Raw genomic sequence first — 17767 nt, forward strand, 5'->3', positions numbered from 1 at the left:
TGGGGACAGACACCCAAATATACATAACAACCCCAAAACTTTCAGACTCCAGTTCAAAACTCACTGTGTGCTACTGGAAACATGCACATGGATTGCAGTAGTTTGTATGTGACCGTTCTCCCTAACCTTTCTACAGTCAGCTGTCAGGGAACTAGCTATTAAGACACTGAAATGAAAATGCAGACCCAAAACATTCACAAAACCTGCTCATGGTATTGAATAAAAAACAGTTTATTTGTACTTGCCTGTAAAGCACCGAGCACATTATTGGCTATTGGTAAACGATTAACAAGGTTGACAACTTGTTGACAACAAATTTTTTTTGCATTACATTGTTCCCCAAAATATATGTTAAAGATAATTAGTGCCTATTTGTTTTTATCCATAGTAATAATGAATTCACTCAGACTGTTTTTTTTATTCCTTCAAGGCATCTATAGTGAGTTCCTTTAATTTTGTCTTTTGTGAACTTCACAGAAGCTAGAAATTGCTTCAGCTTTTTGAGAAATCCCAACAAACTACTTAATTATTAAAAAGTTTTGTTTGCGGTCAAAATGAAATGATGGTTTCAAACAAAGTCATATCAGTTCTTGGGGAGACTGCATGATCCATGTAAATTTAATGAGTACAGTACATGCTAATAAACTGCCTGACATTGTGTAGGATTTATATTTTTATTAGATTAAGCTTCCACAACATGAAAAGAGCACTCAGTGATTAAAGAGAGAAGAAGAAACACTATTAACAAGGAAGTGCTATATCATTTTATAATGAAGTATAAATTAAATATTCAAGAATTAGCTTCAGAATTATAATTGTTTTGATTAAACATGCAATTTCAAATATGTTTAAATGCAATTTAAAAGGATTTACTAAAGGATATGAATTTAAAAACACCAACGAATAGAAATGTAGACTTTTTGTCTAGTAAAATATTTTGCAGAAATGATTGAAATTTGCTTTAAAAGGTTTTGACCAGATTATTTTAGACATGTGTAAGGATGTCACCTGTCTCTGGTCCACACTGCAGGCTACGCAAATGCTGTCACTGCTGCCTTTATTTAGGTGGAAGCGGGTGAGGTATGACAGCATAGCAATATACTAGGGATTACATCTTTAAAAACACTTAAGGAATCCATTTGATGTGTTACTGCTTCTGTCCCACTTGTTACTCCTTGTTACTCTTTGTCCCACTTGTGCCATCGCACTGGAGTGCCACCTACGGTCCTTTACTCCTTCAGCAGAGTGGAGGTTGCAGGTGATGTGCTGTGACACCAGATGCTTCCCTTTGCAGTGCTTTACATCTCTTCCACTTTCCTGGCCCTTCTACTGCGAAGAATGTTTTTTCAGTTTGCTGTGTTGGGCTGCTTTACCCTTGGTGCGTGTAAATTCGCACACATGTAGGGCCACAATTACAGCACACGTGTAAATGTGTGTCTTCAATAAATTAACAGTAAGCAGCGCTTAGAGCTGGAACATTCTGTGCATGCACTGCAACAACTGAGCGTTTAAAAGGAAGGTAGATTCCCACCTCCCTTTTTCAAATAGATTCTCTGCATTCTTTAATGTTCCTGTTATATCCCCTTCACTTTGCTTAGTTCAGGTCATAGGCTCTGCTGATTTTAGTCTTTCAGGTTAGTAAGTGTTAGACCTTGGCACTGCTACTGTGCCTTTAACACCTTGTGTTTTGCATTGGAATTTTGTTACCCTTTGGTAGTGATGATAGAACCCTTTCAATTGTTGGAAGCTCTGTAAGCCCTCCTTGAGGGTATTGCAAATACATTAACCTCTTCAGGAAATTCAAGAATAAACAGCTGTTTCTAGGACAGCCCTTTGGAAGTGAGCATTGCAAACGCACTGAAGGAAATTTGGAGTGCTCTTTTAAAGGAGTTTGTTTGTTCTTTTCTTAACAGATTTTTTTTTTTTTTGGAAAGTAAACCAACAAGAGTAGAAACATAAGAAATTCTTCCGGAGAAAAGCAAGCTTTCTGCATTGCTGAGGCTTCAGCAATGATATTAAAAGTAATCCCACAGAAATGCAGTCTGTTGCACTTAGCTGTTTTTTGTTGTTTTTTTTTAAAGAAAAAGTGCACGACTTTGTCAGAACTTTGTCTTAAGGCAAACTTGAGCCCCAGTGTTTGAAAATTGGTGCTTTTACTGAATGAGATGTGGATTGCCACTTAATGTATAATTCTATCATCATGATACAGTGTTTGGCAATTGTACATGTATATTTAGGGATTTGGCAGGAAATTGAGACTATTGCTAGCAATTTCCATCTCTTGCTACCACAGGTAAATGATCTTCAGGGGCAACAGGAAAAGGTGCTTCATTTCTTTTTAACCATAGTTTAGGAAATTCATCAAGCTTCTTCCTAACAGTTTCTTTATGAGTAGGTTTGCCATTAAGTATGTTGCTGATTGCAGGACATAACATTCAGAGGCAAAATATTTTACTTCAAACCATTGCCTGTTGTAAAACAAACAAAAAAGTCATAACAACTCTTTTGTGTTTAGACTTTCTACTAAAGTCACTGATGCTAATTTGTAAAAAATAATTAAAAAAAAACACAAAAACCAAACTACAATAATTTTAAACCTTTCTATGTATTTATAGGCATCACATGAAGTAAGAGTGCTGGGGAACTGAAAAGGTGCTATTCAGTATGCTTAAAGCTTGACTAAAGATTACTAATGGCAGCAAAAGAAAAATAGCAGTGGAATTCACAGAGAAAATGCGTGAAGGTGTGAGAAATAGACCTCTCAGTTCCGATTCTTATTGTGTAACTTTAACAACAGTATCTTGTCTACAAGATATTTAATTAGATGAAAATCAGACCACTGTGAGAGGCTTTGCTCTGTCTTGAAGAAAATATATTTCTTAATATTAAAATATTTTTTAAAAATTATTAACTGTCTTTCACCAAAAGATGTTGGTTCAAATTAATTAATGAATGTGCCCTGTGCACTTTTGATTGAGATTTGTACCTTTTATGAATGTCTTGAAAAACCATTCACTCTACTGGGTGGTCCCAGCCACCTGTAATGTCTCCAGCCATTGTGTTGGAGCCACAAGAAAAGGAGGAGAGTGGAGACAGGAATGGTCAGATTGAAGTGGACAGTTGGTCTAAGGGAAGAAAGAATTAATTAATTGGTGTTCTTGGCCTTGCTGCAAGAGATTATCTTATTTTATATATAATCAGGGAAGAATAAAGAAAAACTAATGCTTTCTGTAGCAGTCAGTTATCCCTGTGATAGTGTTTGGTACTGATATATCCTGCTTAGTATGGTGTTTAGTATTTAGCATAGTAGGGCCAGCAAAAGTCTACATTCCTTGGCTGGAGATCTTGCACACATTTTGAAGAGCTGAAAATCCAGAGTCCATTTTGATTCCAAGAGAGTATAATGCTATTTTGAAATCCACTTTGATGTCTTCCCACATTTCTTTGCAGCTGCTCTCTCCCAAAGGACAATGAAGCATTTGGACTATAAAGACTTCTCACCATACTGTAATGCCATGGGCAAAGAAAGCCTATGGGAGAGAAGGGTGCTATGGCTTCTCCTTAACCATCATAGCAAGTCAGGATTGTGGTTTTTGCCTTTATAAAATGCTGCATCTCCTTTCACTCTCCTAGAACTCTGCAGGGCTTTGTAGCCTACATCTAGGGCAGCACTACTTGCCTAGTGCTATAAAAAACTGCAGCTGCTGTCCGCATTGTAACTTATGGTATCCATATCATCGGATCACATTTGTTACTCTTGTATTCCTCTGTTAAAAAATCATTAATTACAGGACTTATCTTCATGTATAGAAACTATTAGCATATACAGCTAGTCGAGTTTTGGTATATGCTAATCACATTTTTGTGGATTGCAGGAGGTTTTTGCTCAGAAATAACGCAGTTTGTTTTTGAAGTTGTTTAATGCAACCCATCTGTTCTGTCAGCATCTGTATTGACAGCTTCTTCTTAGCATTAAATTTTTAAGTCAATACATGTTTCTTCTAGAGTAATAAATTAGTCTTTGAAAATGGAACAAAAACTGAAGTTGTCTGAGACAAAGGGGTGGCCACTAGGTTTGGTTAACTGGATTTCATTGGGGTACTGGGCAGTTCTTGTTTACAAACTGTATGAAAGACTTGGTCATCTCAGGACGTTTTTTGAAAACACTTATCGCTTCATTACCAAGTCAAATTATGTTCTACTAATTACTGAATCACTACTAAAATTACAGATTAATGCACTCTTCAAATTTTCATGCCCTAGTTCAGCTTCTTATAGACAGAATTTTTGACATAGTTTGTTGTTGAAATGGCATTTAGATTTAACCGTGAATATCCCACAAAAGATTTGCTGTTAACATGTTGGATTTAGAGCAAGGCTATCTCAAAAGATACAAAGATTACAAAGAGCAAAGGTTAGGCAGAGTAGGCGGGGCACATGGTATGTGAATTGCCTTGTCCTATGCAAAGTTATGACCATCTCTACATCTTTCTTGTCTTTTATTAAACTACTTTAAACAGTTTACAGTGAATAACTCTGGAACAATTTATAGTTGTGTGTCAGTGCTGTACTGAGAAATGGCTTGGATTGAAAGCAGGCATCGAGTGAGCGAAGACTGATGATGCTTCACATTTAATCTTTGTTAGGAAATGTAGCTGAGCCATTTAGAATTAAATCCTTGAGAACTAGTATTTTTGTTAGCTTCTTAAACTGGATTGCCCATTTTGAATGAAAATTAGAAAACACAAATGCTGTTTCCAGATTATTATTTATTCCTGTGCCAAATTCATTGCCCATTTCTTTTTAAATATTTATGAACATCTCCGTTTCGTTCTGTTGTTGGTAGTGTTTATATTTATTTACTCTTACAGTTGTCCAAGTTCTGGACACAGACATGTCACAGTCATTTCAGCTCCCTTCCTGACTGTTCCGTAGGTCCATGAGATAGCTCATCTTCCAGAGCACTTTGAAAACCAAGGCTCTGTCTCTTCTCTCAGCATATGCTGAATGCAATTAGGCACCAGTTCAGAAAAGGCTTTGTATGCATTCTGAATCCATGCCACATTTTCTGGTCTCAGGGGCTGCCAAATGCCTAAATGCTGTATTTATGCCAGATGTCTAAATGTATAAAATGAGTGACTGAACAAAGCACCTCCTTAGTAAACCTTATGCCTATAGGACAGACATACCTGACGGGTATGAAACCAGCTCCAGAACGTGATTTGCCAGCCCACATCCCTAGCCACTGAGAGACAGACAGCGTATATATTCCTGGATGGGCTGTACAGGGGAGGAGCATCTTCATTCTCATTTTTTGCTCTCTTGATATAGGACACCAAGCCTCAGGAATCTCTGCAGCAGTATAAGGCAAACTGTCGCTTCTCAGTGGAGTGTGCCTCTTTCGAATGGTGAAGTATTTGTTCAGGAGCAGGATCAGATGATTTGAGTACATACAGGTTTTTCTCCTGAGCAGCATCCACTAAACAGTTAAGAATAGGCTGCCTTGATCTTGTTAGGAAATTTACGTATGATAAGATATACATAAAAAAAAAAATTGTAAAATATTTCAACTACATCACTGTTAAGGCTGCAGACATTGTTTCCTCTTTAACTGAAAGCAGACAGAGAAAGGAGATTAGAAATGAATACAATACATATGATTAATGTAATGGATGTTAGTTCAACTGTGATTCTGGTCAAAACTGGAAGGCACATTGGAGTGAGGATATTAACCTACATTATAACTGTATTATCATTTGTAAGGTAATGTTTGTTGAAATTGTTCACAGAACATTTTATATATATAGTGTTCCCAGACCCTGCAACTTTGGTGATCTTAGAAACATCGTTGGCATAGTTTCCCTGTAATGTAAGGCTGGCTAGCCCCAGTTTCTGACCAGTGTATGCATGTCCTGAAAGGATCTGTGCACAATCTAAGAGAAATGCCTGCAAGACATTAAAACTCAAACCCAGACACTATTATATTTGGATACTTTATAAATAATTTTATTAATAATCTTAAGGGTAACTTAATTCATCCAAGAAAATTGTGATGAGAGGATACTTACTACTAATTCTATTGGAAGGTAAGTAGTGGTAATAATTATCTCCTCTCACAACAGTCTAAAACATCTGTATAGTCAAATAAGTCCTGAGTTGTTATTCCCAGTAACAGTGGCAAGCACAGAAAGGAAATAATTTCAGTGAGTTTTCTAAAGGACAGCAGTGGTGTAGGGGAGCTCTTGCTAGCAGACTGCCTTTTCTCTTCCTAGGTGTGGCAGTGTGGAGGAAGTGTTGAGGTTCTACCTTGCTCCAGGATTGCTCACATTGAAAGAGCACATAAACCATACACAGAAGATCTAACTGCTCATGTTCGGAGAAACGCACTAAGGGTGGCTGAAGTCTGGATGGATGAATTTAAAAGCCATGTTTATATGGCATGGAACATACCGCAAGAGGTGAGTCACAAAGACGTGCGTTTGCAAGCTTTGTCTTTACAGTCTTTGAGTTTTGGTTCCTACTCTGTGTTTTGATTTTATTCTAGAATTCCTTTATTTGTATACACGTATGTTTTATGTCTTGACATAAAATACACTTATGCATATATGTAATTCTATGTAGCTGTGTCTTCTAGAATTAAGTCCTTTGTTTGTGGATTCCTTAAAAATTAATTCCTTGTCAACTTCACTGATGAGTGTGCATGGAGATTTTTACCTAGTAGTTGCTGAAATATGAAAAGAGAAGCATCAAATCTGTATTACACATCTTACTTTGAATTTCTGTTTCTTATCTACAGTAACAGACAAAATTCTATCAGATTTTTAAGGTAGTACTACCAAGGGGAAAGCAATGTTAACATCTATTGATACAAATGTGGTTGTATCAATTGTTATTATTCCTTGTTAATTTGAAGTGTCTTGTCTGTGCCAACAAATCAGAAAGCCTGTTGCAGTAAATTTCAAAATTAATTTATCAAATGAAATAAAAATGCTGTTTGTGGATTGAACTGATTTCTTACAGGTCATCAAGTTCTCATGGTAGAACTTTTTCTGCCAAAACTGATTTTGTTTGTAGTTTTAAAATGGAAAAAAAGAGACATTCTTGTTTTTTCTTCTGTGGCCATCATTTTTTTGCCACAACTGCACTATTCATTGCATTAAACTGCTAAATATATTATAATGCAGTTTATATCTCTCTTCATCTCACAAAAGATACTTCTGTCAAACAGCAGTGCAGACTTAAAAGCTGGAGATGGCAAGTGCTAAATCAGTTTTTAACACTGGTGCACTCTTCTGGAATGCAATGAGATCTTTGTAACAGGAGAAAATCTATTGATGTGTATATGTTCAGAACCTAGCATAAAGATCCTTTCTTCTTATTTCTTACCTCTGTAGAAAACCGAGCAAGTACACATATGGCCACATAGTTTTTAAAAATATTCTGGGACATCTCTTGACAGCTGAAATAGGCCTATAAAGCCCGAGTTTACTCACCACCTAGAAGTTGCTACAGGATACTTGGAGACAATGGACTAGTTCTAATTCAGGTATCAGACTAGGTGGTAATATTTCTGCTTAATCTTTGCTTATCTCAAGATTAAATAGAAAGTAAAATACAGAAGAGAAAATCTTCAAAACAAACCTAGCTCCAATTTAGGCAAAAAGATGTCTCTCACTGTGAGTGACCTCGGGAGAGGACAGGCAGATGGCTTGGCTAATTACTGTGGATAACTCTAGGAGTAATTCTCTACCTGGAGCAGATGAAATAGTGCACTAGTAATGGACTTGGTAGGTCATTGAAATGAATTTAGTTATAACAGTCAGGATTTTCCATGAAATATCTTATTCCATGATGTTAATGTCAGGGCCAGTCTGTTTTTTTTTTTCCATGGAAGAATTCCCATATCTGTGAAAGCCACACAGTCAAATGTTTCCAAAGGTTTTTGTCTTTGAGAGTTAATAATAATAAAAAGGAATTTGACTCATTTGACAGTGTGCTATGACTGCCCTCTTGGGATCTGTGTGTGTGGTTCTGAAGTGCTGAAGGGTTCTAATGCAGATCTCAGATAGCATGGTGATTTCTTCATTGTAACTGCATAGATAAACTGATTCAGAAAAGCATTTAAAAAACCCCAAGGAGAGATTTTTCAAGTGCCAGAAGAAAGAGCTATGCGTGTGTCCTCTCCTGTGTTAATTTTTTTTTCTTTTTTCCTGCCGTTATGTTCTCTGCTTTGAAGGAACACACTCAGTTGTTCCTGGTCATAAAGCCAGTAAGCCATGTGTAAGCTATTTTCCTTTTCCACCTGCATGGAACGATGTGATTATGGAGGCCCCAGATGCTCTTTCTTTCCTCATACAGTAAATCGAAGAAATGAGCATTGGTGCATGCAGAGTTCCACGAGGAAAGAGCAGAGATGCAATGGACCGGTTTTGTGCCTGATCCTAGGAAGCTTTTTTAGTGCCTGAAGTTGCATGTCTGTAGCCATGTGCCAGCATCCTCCTCCTCCCTCATACAGGTGGCAGATTCACTGGCAAGTGTAGCCAGAGTAGTGCATGGAACAGGGTTTGTCCGTGGGATCAGTTGGTTGTCTTACGGCATCCTGCTGCATGTTGCTCTATTTAGTCACTTGCTAGAAAAGTCAGAAAAAATAGTAGATTAAGAAATAGTTTCCATGAAGTTTTCTGAAGGATGCTGGGTTGGAGGGGAGAGGAATCATCATTATCCCCTATAATATTTGTGCCAAATCTTGGTTTCCTGTTTCTTAGTATACTTTGCTCATGTGAAAGCCAATGTCATGTTAGTTTGAAAATGCCTCTATAGCGAAATATAATTTTTTCAGATTAATGTTAACTCAGTGCTTTGAGATGCAAGAAGAAGACTTCAGCAGCTCAGAAACCTTGGTACTTGTAAGGATATCTTACTGATAAGTGACCAAAATCGTCCAAAAGATACCAGTGTTTGTTTTTTTAAAAATCGTATCTACTGGCCAACAAAAACTTCAGGGTGTTTATGGCCCAGCAGAGTCTGTTCTTTAAGTAGATATATTGTAAGATTTCCCTCTGAAAGTTTGTTTATCCTGTGTTTTTTGTTCTGAGGCAGAAGTGGTGGAGAACAATGTAGAGCAAAATGTCTTGCTTTACTTCCAGTCAAATAGCAACCGTGGATTTGCACTTAGTTCCCTCTCTGAAATTTTCAGTTGCTTGATTTTAATGTGATGAAGTATTGATTTTTAAATACAGGGACTTTATGAAACTCACGTCTTATGATCTGCAAAGAAGTATGTCACATGAAATTAGGTTAGCTAGAAATGTAAAGGAGAGTAGAAGTTAGGGGAGAGAACATTCTGTAATTGCTTTTAACAAAAATATCAACTTTTCTTTTTACAGTACCATAGAAATTTAGTAGGTGATATTTCAGAAAGGTGAGCAAAGCTTCTGCTCTTTGCAGTGAAGCAATAAACTCAGACTTCAGAAGCGGCCAGAAAGTGTAATGTACTAATGATTAGGCCACAGTGGGACATCAGCAATAAGGTTGTTTCCAGGGCAACTTGCTACCTGCTGCCAATTACTTTTGCATTTGGAAAGTGCCAGAAAATTAGAGAACAACAGTTACGTTCATTGGAAGCTATATCTAAACCCCACTGAAGTCATTAGGAGTGTTTCCATTGACCAGAGAAGACTTTGAAAGAGGCTCCGCCATTGTGACCTATATCATACTTACTAGGGGTATTTACAGAGTGTGTGGGTAACAGAATCACACAGTGGCCAAAGGCTGGTGGTCATCGTCAGTTATAATCATCTTTGCAGTGAGGAGACGAGTCTGGGTTATCAAAATATATGGAAGGAAGTGTATTGGTAATGCATTTTCTGCTTTTTTTCTGCCCTTTATTTTATGTGCAGGACTCTGGAATTGATATTGGTGATATTTCTGAGAGGAAGGCCCTGAGGAAGAAGCTCCAGTGCAAGACCTTCAGGTGGTATCTTGTCAGTGTGTATCCAGAAATGAGAATGTATTCAGATACTGTCGCCTATGGGGTGGTAAGGACCTCATTTACATTTTCTATTTTAAAAAGTTGGGAGGTGGAATGGAGTAATAGTAGAGGTAATTCATGAAGAAAATGCCTGGCTTCAAGTAAAAGAATCAGATAAACTTGGAAGTCACTACTGAAATTATTTCTTAGACTGGTTAGTTGACAGAGACTGCTGCTCTGCTGTAGTTCATGCTGAGATATTCTGTACATTATCTTCCTCCTTGATTTTTTTTTGTTTGTTTGTTTAATGGCTCACAATCCACTTGATATTCAAGACATGATTTTTTAGACATGCTGGAGATGTCAGTTGGAAGGTGTGCAGTCAGCAGGTGAATTAGCAAAGCAGGCTCAGCTGCAGGCTCCTTAATATTGTAGTCAGAGCCTCGAATGTCTGTATCTTGGGATTATCATTGTCATTACTTGTGTGACAGTAGTACCCTTGTCGGTGTTGAAATCATGCTTGAGTTGCAGTGTGCTAATTAAAGCAGAGACAGTTCTTACTCCTAGAAAACCTGCAATATAAATAGAGAGGACAGGTGTACATGACATGGAAGATGAGCATAGAAAGTTAATACGGGTGCATAATAAGCGAGTACAGCAAGGACATCCTTTTCACATCCTCTATTCAGTGTTATATTCACAAAAATTCATTCCTGTGAATTAAATTTGGTGTGTTTCTTTTGTTTTGTTCGTTTGTTTTGCATGGAACTCCCAAATAGGAAATGTAGCTCTTAGTTGTTAAATTACATACAAGTAAAAGATTTTAAGACATTCCTCCACAAAAAGAAGTCTGATTTCCACAGTTTGCCATTGTGGCTCTGAGAAGTCTCTTGAGAGACCACAAGAGCGGCTGCTCTTTTATAGCGAATGAAGTGATTATGTGCCCCACAAAGTTCAGTGATGCCTTTGATCAGTTGAAATAATGGTGCTGGCTTTTTGTGCAGTCCAAAAGTAAGAGAAAAAACACTTCCAACAAAAATTTAGGTCACTGTTAAATGCATGAGATAATGGGTACCTTCCAAAATAGCTCAGAACAATGACAAAATCAGACCTGTCTGCAAGGAACCTCTTTCATAGACTGCATGGAGTTACCCTCAGCAGTGCCATGATCATTAGAAGGTGATACAGAGTGGCCTAAGGAGAAAGAAGCATGGCTGCTGATAGATGCGTGGATCTGCTTATGGGTCTGGAATCGCTAAGGTACTTGTTGCAGAGTCTTAGGATTAATTCAGCAGCATCTAAATCAAAATGAAAGTCACCAAATAGGCACTATATGATCTTATATTCTGCTGAGACTTTTTCATCAACCTTTGAAAGTTCTTTGCTGGCAACATGCAAACCAAAAAGAATCAGGTGAGAACTCACTGGTCAGCGAAAAATGAATATTTAGGTACTGCATAATGATGCACACAATCCAATCTTCTGTCTGCAATCCATCAGTATCCTCATCAGCTAAATGTGATGTGAGGAGTAGGCTGGATTTCATTGTTTGTTTTATCACAAATGAAATAGTGGGCAGCTGTGGCAATGTATTGGTACAGGTAGAGTGTTCTATGAAATACACTGCTGTTTTATGAAGCACTGTTGCATGAAATAAAAAATGCAGTGCCCAAATCTTTATAATAAAAGAGTCGCTCAGATCTCTAATCTTCCTTCATGTCTGCTTTCCTGTTTTTACCAAGTCTCATCATGGAAAAGGAGTGATATTTCAAAGCAAGTCAGCTGCTCTGCTTGCTGATTCTCATAAGTGCTTCTATTCATGAACTGTCTTAATCTTTTTTAAAAATACTAGTATTTTCATTAGTTTCAAAAATGATGATAAACTACAAAAGCCATCTGAATAGGCATTGCTTGATCATCCGGCAACAAAAAGTTAAAATGGTGACATTTTCCTCTTGTGTTACTCAAAAACACTGGAATCGGGTATTATGCACAGAAAGCCTTATATATATGTAGTTTATATGTAGCCTTTCATTTAAAAACATTGTAGGATGGTGATTTTTTTTATGATGCGTGTGTATTTCCATTATTCTCAACTATTTCACGTGAAATGTTCTTTGGATACCGATTCCAGAGCTCACAGAAATAGTTATGTGGGGCATTTTTAAAAAGTCAGCAGCATACTGTGTCTGTATAGGAAAATGATTTGATTGCTCTAAGCATGTCGATTTATCTCCTTGTTATTTCAGAGGTTGAGATTAGGTTTTGGGAAATTAAAACTTCCAGAGCCCTTTTTCTTGCCAGGTTATGCAGATCTGACATAGTTAGAAAAAATCTAGAACTTCTTGTGTCAGGAGAAGAATATAATACAATGTTACTGCTGAAATAATGGTTTGAGACTCAAAGGTAAGAGGATTTATAAATTTTGCCATACCCTCAGAGTTAGTAGAAAATAATGTCGGTGGTGCCAAAGGCTAATGTACTTAGCATAGGACTGGTTCCCTGTTTCTAGCTCTGTATTTGAAATAGTTTTGCAAATACAGTGTTTCAGTAGCCTATCTCTGTGTACTGCAAGGCTGTAAGTTTAAAAGGGAGCAAATGGCAATAATGACTAGTTATTTATGGCTTTATTTTCTCTCCCCCTCACAATGGGTTGGTGACCTGGTTATATTTTGCCCTATGATTAGAATTAAGCCTTGATAATCTTAAATCACACTACGGAAGTTAATTTTGGGTTGCCACACAGCCATTAGATTTTGGAAAGGAATGATTCCTAAGAGTCTTGTGACTTTGTACAAGAGGCTAATGTTCAGTGGCTTCTACATGGGCATCAGATTTTGAATCAGGACAGTCTTTTATGTTTTTCTCCTGTTTTCTACAGAGATTATTTCTCTGGGAATATTTTAATGTATCTGTAGAGTTGTGTTTGGGCTAAGAGTTTGAGAAATGAAATCTGAAGGAGCTGAAGTTATATCTTTGTTTTCAAGGTTCATAAGAATGAAATTGATATTAAAAGGAGTCTAGCATTTTGTCTCCTTTTCTGTAGTGCCTGATCACCAGTACAGCTGCTGTTAGGGCTAAACTCATGGTTCTTGCAGCTTGGGACCTTGGGTCACCCTTCTAAGATAAGTCTTATGCTGATGTCGGTCAAGGAAGATGTTTTTTGTTTCCTTTATCATGGGAATTATTTTGGGAAATATTATAAAATTAGGGTGAGGACAAGCATACAGTTACATTTGAGTTTGTGGAAGAGACTTGAAAAAGCCAAAGCTAGTGACTGATACAAGCCTGCATCAATAAGGCTTGTATTTGTTATCGGTTTGGATAAAGAGTGTTGTCTGACATCCAATTACAATAAGAATAATGGTTGTTTTGGTCAATGTTACCATAGGATCACAGGATGGTTTGGGTTGTAAGGGACCTTACAACTTATAATCTTAGTTTATTAAGATTATACTAAGATTAATCTTATACTAAGATTATAAGTTGTATAGTAGTAGTATAGTCTTAGTATATATAGTAGTATAGTTGTAGTATAATCTTAATAAACTAAGATTATAAGTTGTAAGGTCCCTTACAACTCTACACTTTCACACCCTCCTGCCATGGGCAGGGACATCTCCCACTAGATCAGGTTGTCCAAAGCCCCATCCAACCTGGCCTCGAGCACCTGCAGGGATGGGGAATAATTCTAGGTGGGGCCTCATGAGAAGCAGAGGCAGAGAATCACCTCTCTGGACCTGCTGGTTACATTTCTTTTGATGCAACCCAGGATACAGCTGGCTTTCTGGGCTGCAAGCACACACACTGCTAACTCATGTCCAGTTTTCCACCAGTATCTCCAAGACCTTCTCCTCAGAGCTGCTCTCCATCCACTCATCTTCCAGTCTGATGTTTGAGGCTTCCCAACCCAGGTGCAGGACCTTGCACTTGGCCTTGTGGAACTTCCTGAGGTTCCCATGGTGAGGCTGACCAGTCAGTAGTTCCCATGGTCTTTCTTTCTACCTTTTTGAAAAATGGGTGTGATGTTTCCCTTTTTCCAGTCACTTTTTGATCTCAAAAGCCTGTTTTCTCTTTAACATTTGTCGTGTCTGTTACTGAAGGTAGTAGGTTCAGAGGTAAGGTTTGTAATTCTTTTGAAGATGAGTTTATGCTGTTAAATTTATTCACTGCCTAACTTAAGTCTCTGGCTTGTCCACGGTTCTTACGTACCAGTGCACTTCTAGATATACTTTCTAAGCATATCAATTTGTTTTTCTCAAAGGAGGTCCATGTACACATCTGGCCGCGCCGCTCATTTAGTCTCGGACTCCATCAGACAATTATTCTGTGTTCTCTGAACCTCTCTTATGCCACCGAGCACCTTTAAATGTGCCCACGGGCTTACAACCCTCATCTCTGGCATCACAGACTACAAAGATGTTTTAGCTATCTGTGCTCATTAATTTGGCACTTAGCTTACAGAAAATTCTGTCTCAGCATTGTATAGATACTACATAGGGATTAGTAGTTTGCAGTCCTTTCATAGCTGGATTGCTGTAGGTGGGTTAGCCCTGAATAACTCAAAGAAGACGTAGTGCATACCAGTTGGCCAGTAGTCTCTAATTGTCAGCAGAAGGGGATATTTGAATTATTTCCAGAAATCACAAGACTCTCCTGAGATATTCTAAAAAGGAGTTCTATTAGTGTGTTTAAAACTATAGCTATCCACCTCAGTTACCTGCACGCTGGTTTAAAAGAAAAAAAAAAGCCTTTGTATACAGGGTGTATCTTAAGATCTTAAGCAGAACACTTAATATTTACATATTTCTATGGAGAGTTTATATAAGCAATTTTTCTCCATATAAATAATTGCTCTCTGAAGGCTTTTTGACCCTCTATGAAATCTTGTGAAATGTTATTGAAATCAGTAGTGCTAGATAATCTACAAGGAAATATGTAGTCTAGGTGCTTTCTCTTTAAATAGCTTCACTTCAGCAACTATTTTTAATTTTGCTTATTGCAAATACATACAATTTTATTTCAAAGAAAATAATGTAACCATAACCTTTTAATTCTGGTCTTAAGACTTGCTTGATCTCTTTTTGTTCATTTTAGCTGCAGAATTCTTTGAAAAATGATTTGTGCCTTGATCAAGGGCCAGACACGGAGAATATCCCAATCATGTATATCTGCCATGGAATGACACCACAGGTTAGTTTGTTTAATGATGTCATACGTTGCTGCTGCTTTTTGTAGAGTGTACCATCTTGTACCTGTCACGGTCTTCCTGCAACAGTACCTCCTTATGCTCTTTAGTGGCTCTTGTAGAGAACATTAATTCTGCTCTAAATTGAGAATCACTGATTTATTAGCACTTTGACAAAGAAGTTTGTTTATTCATTTTGAAAGAATTTGAGAAATAGGAGAGCCAGCACTGACCCATATTTGCTGGTAAACAAATCATTCATTTCTTTAACTGTGTGTGTTGTACGAATGAAACAATGCATTTTAAAATACTTTATGTGCATTAATGAGCATATTCAGTTTATTTATACGTTATCTGAAGCAACATTTTCTCTTGATATATTTACTGTATCATTTTCACAAACCTGAAATGTTCAGCCACCTTCTTCACACTATACAGCTTTGTCAAAAACCAGACCCCATTCTTGTCAAATCTCTGCTTTAAAAGTTCCTTTGTTCTTTTTCTCTTGTCCTGTTACTCTTCCTGGTCAGCTGGAGAGGTCTCAGATGATTGGAGACTTGCTAATGTGACTCCTATCTATAAGAAGGGTCATAAGGAGGATCTGGGGAGCTGCAGGTCTGTCAGCCTGACCTTGGTGCCAGGGAATGTTATGGAACAGATCATCTTGAGTGCAGTCACACAATACATGCGGACAAAGAAGGGATCAGGCCAAGCATGAGTTCATGAAAGGCAGGTCCTGCCTGACCAACCTCATCTCCTTCTATGACCAGGTGGCCCACTGGTGGATGAGGGAAAGGTCGTTGATTTGGTCCACCTGGACTTCAGCAAAGCCTTCGACACTGTCTCCCCCAGTATTCTCCTGGAGAAGCTGGCAGCCTGTGGCTTGGACAGACACACTCTTTGCTGGGTAAAGAACTGGCTGGCTGGCCAGCCCAGAGAGTGGTGGTGAATGGAGTTAAATCCAGCTGGTGACCGGTTGCAAGCGGTGCTCCACAGGGGTCAGCACTGGGGCCTGTCCTGCTTAATATCTTTATTGCATATCTGGATGAGGGGATTCTGTGCACCATCAATAAGTTTGCAGATGACACCAAGATTGGGGGGAGGAGGGGGGTGGGGGGACACCTGTCGATCTGCCTGAGGGTAGGAAGGCCCTACAGAGGGATCTGGACAGGCTGGGTCAATAGGCTGATTCTAATATGTTCCAAAGTCTTTCTATTGTCTTGCGCAACAGCTGAATTTATTAACTTAGAAAACAGAAGTTTAAAGATATGGTATCTCCCCAAGCAGCCAAGGTAAAAGTGTTTCTAGGCAAATATGACAGTAAAAAAAACATTTTGTATGGTCTAGAATATGCTTGTCAAAGACAGAAATACAAATTACATAACTCTGAAAAGTAACATAAGCAAAAATGACGCAAAGAAAACGTATTTGTGAAGAGTGATTGAAGACTCTGAAAAGTGCCCCGGTTTGAATATTTTTTTTCTCTGACTGCCTTTTATATTTGCTTTCTCAAAAGAATCCCTGTTATACTTCACTTAAATAATGTGTTTTTTCTCTTGGAATTATCAGTTACGTGATTTGACTATACAGTAAATAAATCATCCTAATATTTCAGATATAAACTTAGGGCAAAAAAAAAAATCTTTTTCCCTGTACCTGGATATCCTAGTGAGCTGGAAACAATGAATTTGGTGAAATGCAGATGAATTCTGTACTTCCTTGCCAAGTTACACACACTGTAACTGTGTTTCATAATGACTTTCTTCAGTGAGGACCTTAAATATTGATCCCCAGTGGCATCATGCTTGAGTAAATTATGAATTGTGAGGACTGAAATATCTGAAAATCCCATCCATCAGACTCATTCTCATACTGCATGGGCTGTGCTTTATTTGTCACAGTTATGAAGTAAACACTGTTTGCCTTCAGCATGTTTTTAAGGTAGTCCTCAGGGTAAGCTAAGGAGCTGTGTAATTTCACCCAGAAGCCAGAGCCATTATTCTTCACCTTCTTGGCATATCATCTGTGATAACAATGCACTACAGGCATAGTTGTGAAATCTAATTGGAAATTTTAATTGCAGTGAAGAGGCAAGCAACAATAGCAACGAAGAGTCACTTTAGTTAGGCTTAGTATTCACCAGATCAAGAACTAGCTTTGAATGTCAGCTGAAGATCTGTGTAAGTGAGATAGTGGCAAATAATTGACTGTGGAGAAGGGGGCAGGGGAAATGATTCTGTTTTTTTTTTCTTGTAATTGCAAAATTAATCATCTCTTTCCTACTACCATGTATTTAATTATTTTATAACCAACGAAAATAAAAACAATCCATGTAAAAATGACCCACGGGCAAGCAAGACCAATGTAATCAGTGAGAACTTCGTAGGAGGAGTACAGTCTTTCTCTGTGTGAGGGATTGTGGTATTAATAGGGATAGCTCTAGCAAAGACTATTCCACATACTTCTAAGAGATTTCCGTTGCACATGTAGAATCTCTTGTTTAAGCAGAGCTGCAGCCATTTGCATTTCCTCTAGCATATTGGAAATAGTTGAAAAACTATTTTGTCAAATCTTAGTGAACCAGTGAGTGACTAGAAAAGATAATGGTA

At 37.8% G+C, this 17767-nt stretch overlaps 1 protein-coding gene across 9 annotated transcripts in view; it reads left to right on the forward strand.

The window, feature by feature from the left end:
• The window catches only part of GALNT18 (polypeptide N-acetylgalactosaminyltransferase 18), a 321281-nt gene that overhangs the window by 262019 nt on the left and 41495 nt on the right, over positions 1–17767 (forward strand). For 8 of the 9 annotated variants that reach the window (XM_021400989.1, XM_021400987.1, XM_021400985.1 and 5 more), the window contains 3 exons: positions 6273–6458; positions 9900–10037; positions 15068–15163. In XM_021400989.1, coding sequence (XP_021256664.1) covers positions 6273–6458; positions 9900–10037; positions 15068–15163 — 420 coding nt within the window. The remainder of the gene's footprint in view (positions 1–6272; positions 6459–9899; positions 10038–15067; positions 15164–17767) is intronic. The other variant, XM_021400993.1, reaches the window with a different exon arrangement.

The sequence above is a fragment of the Numida meleagris genome, chromosome 6 (genome assembly GCF_002078875.1).
Source record: "Numida meleagris isolate 19003 breed g44 Domestic line chromosome 6, NumMel1.0, whole genome shotgun sequence".
Lineage (NCBI taxonomy): Eukaryota > Metazoa > Chordata > Aves > Galliformes > Numididae > Numida > Numida meleagris.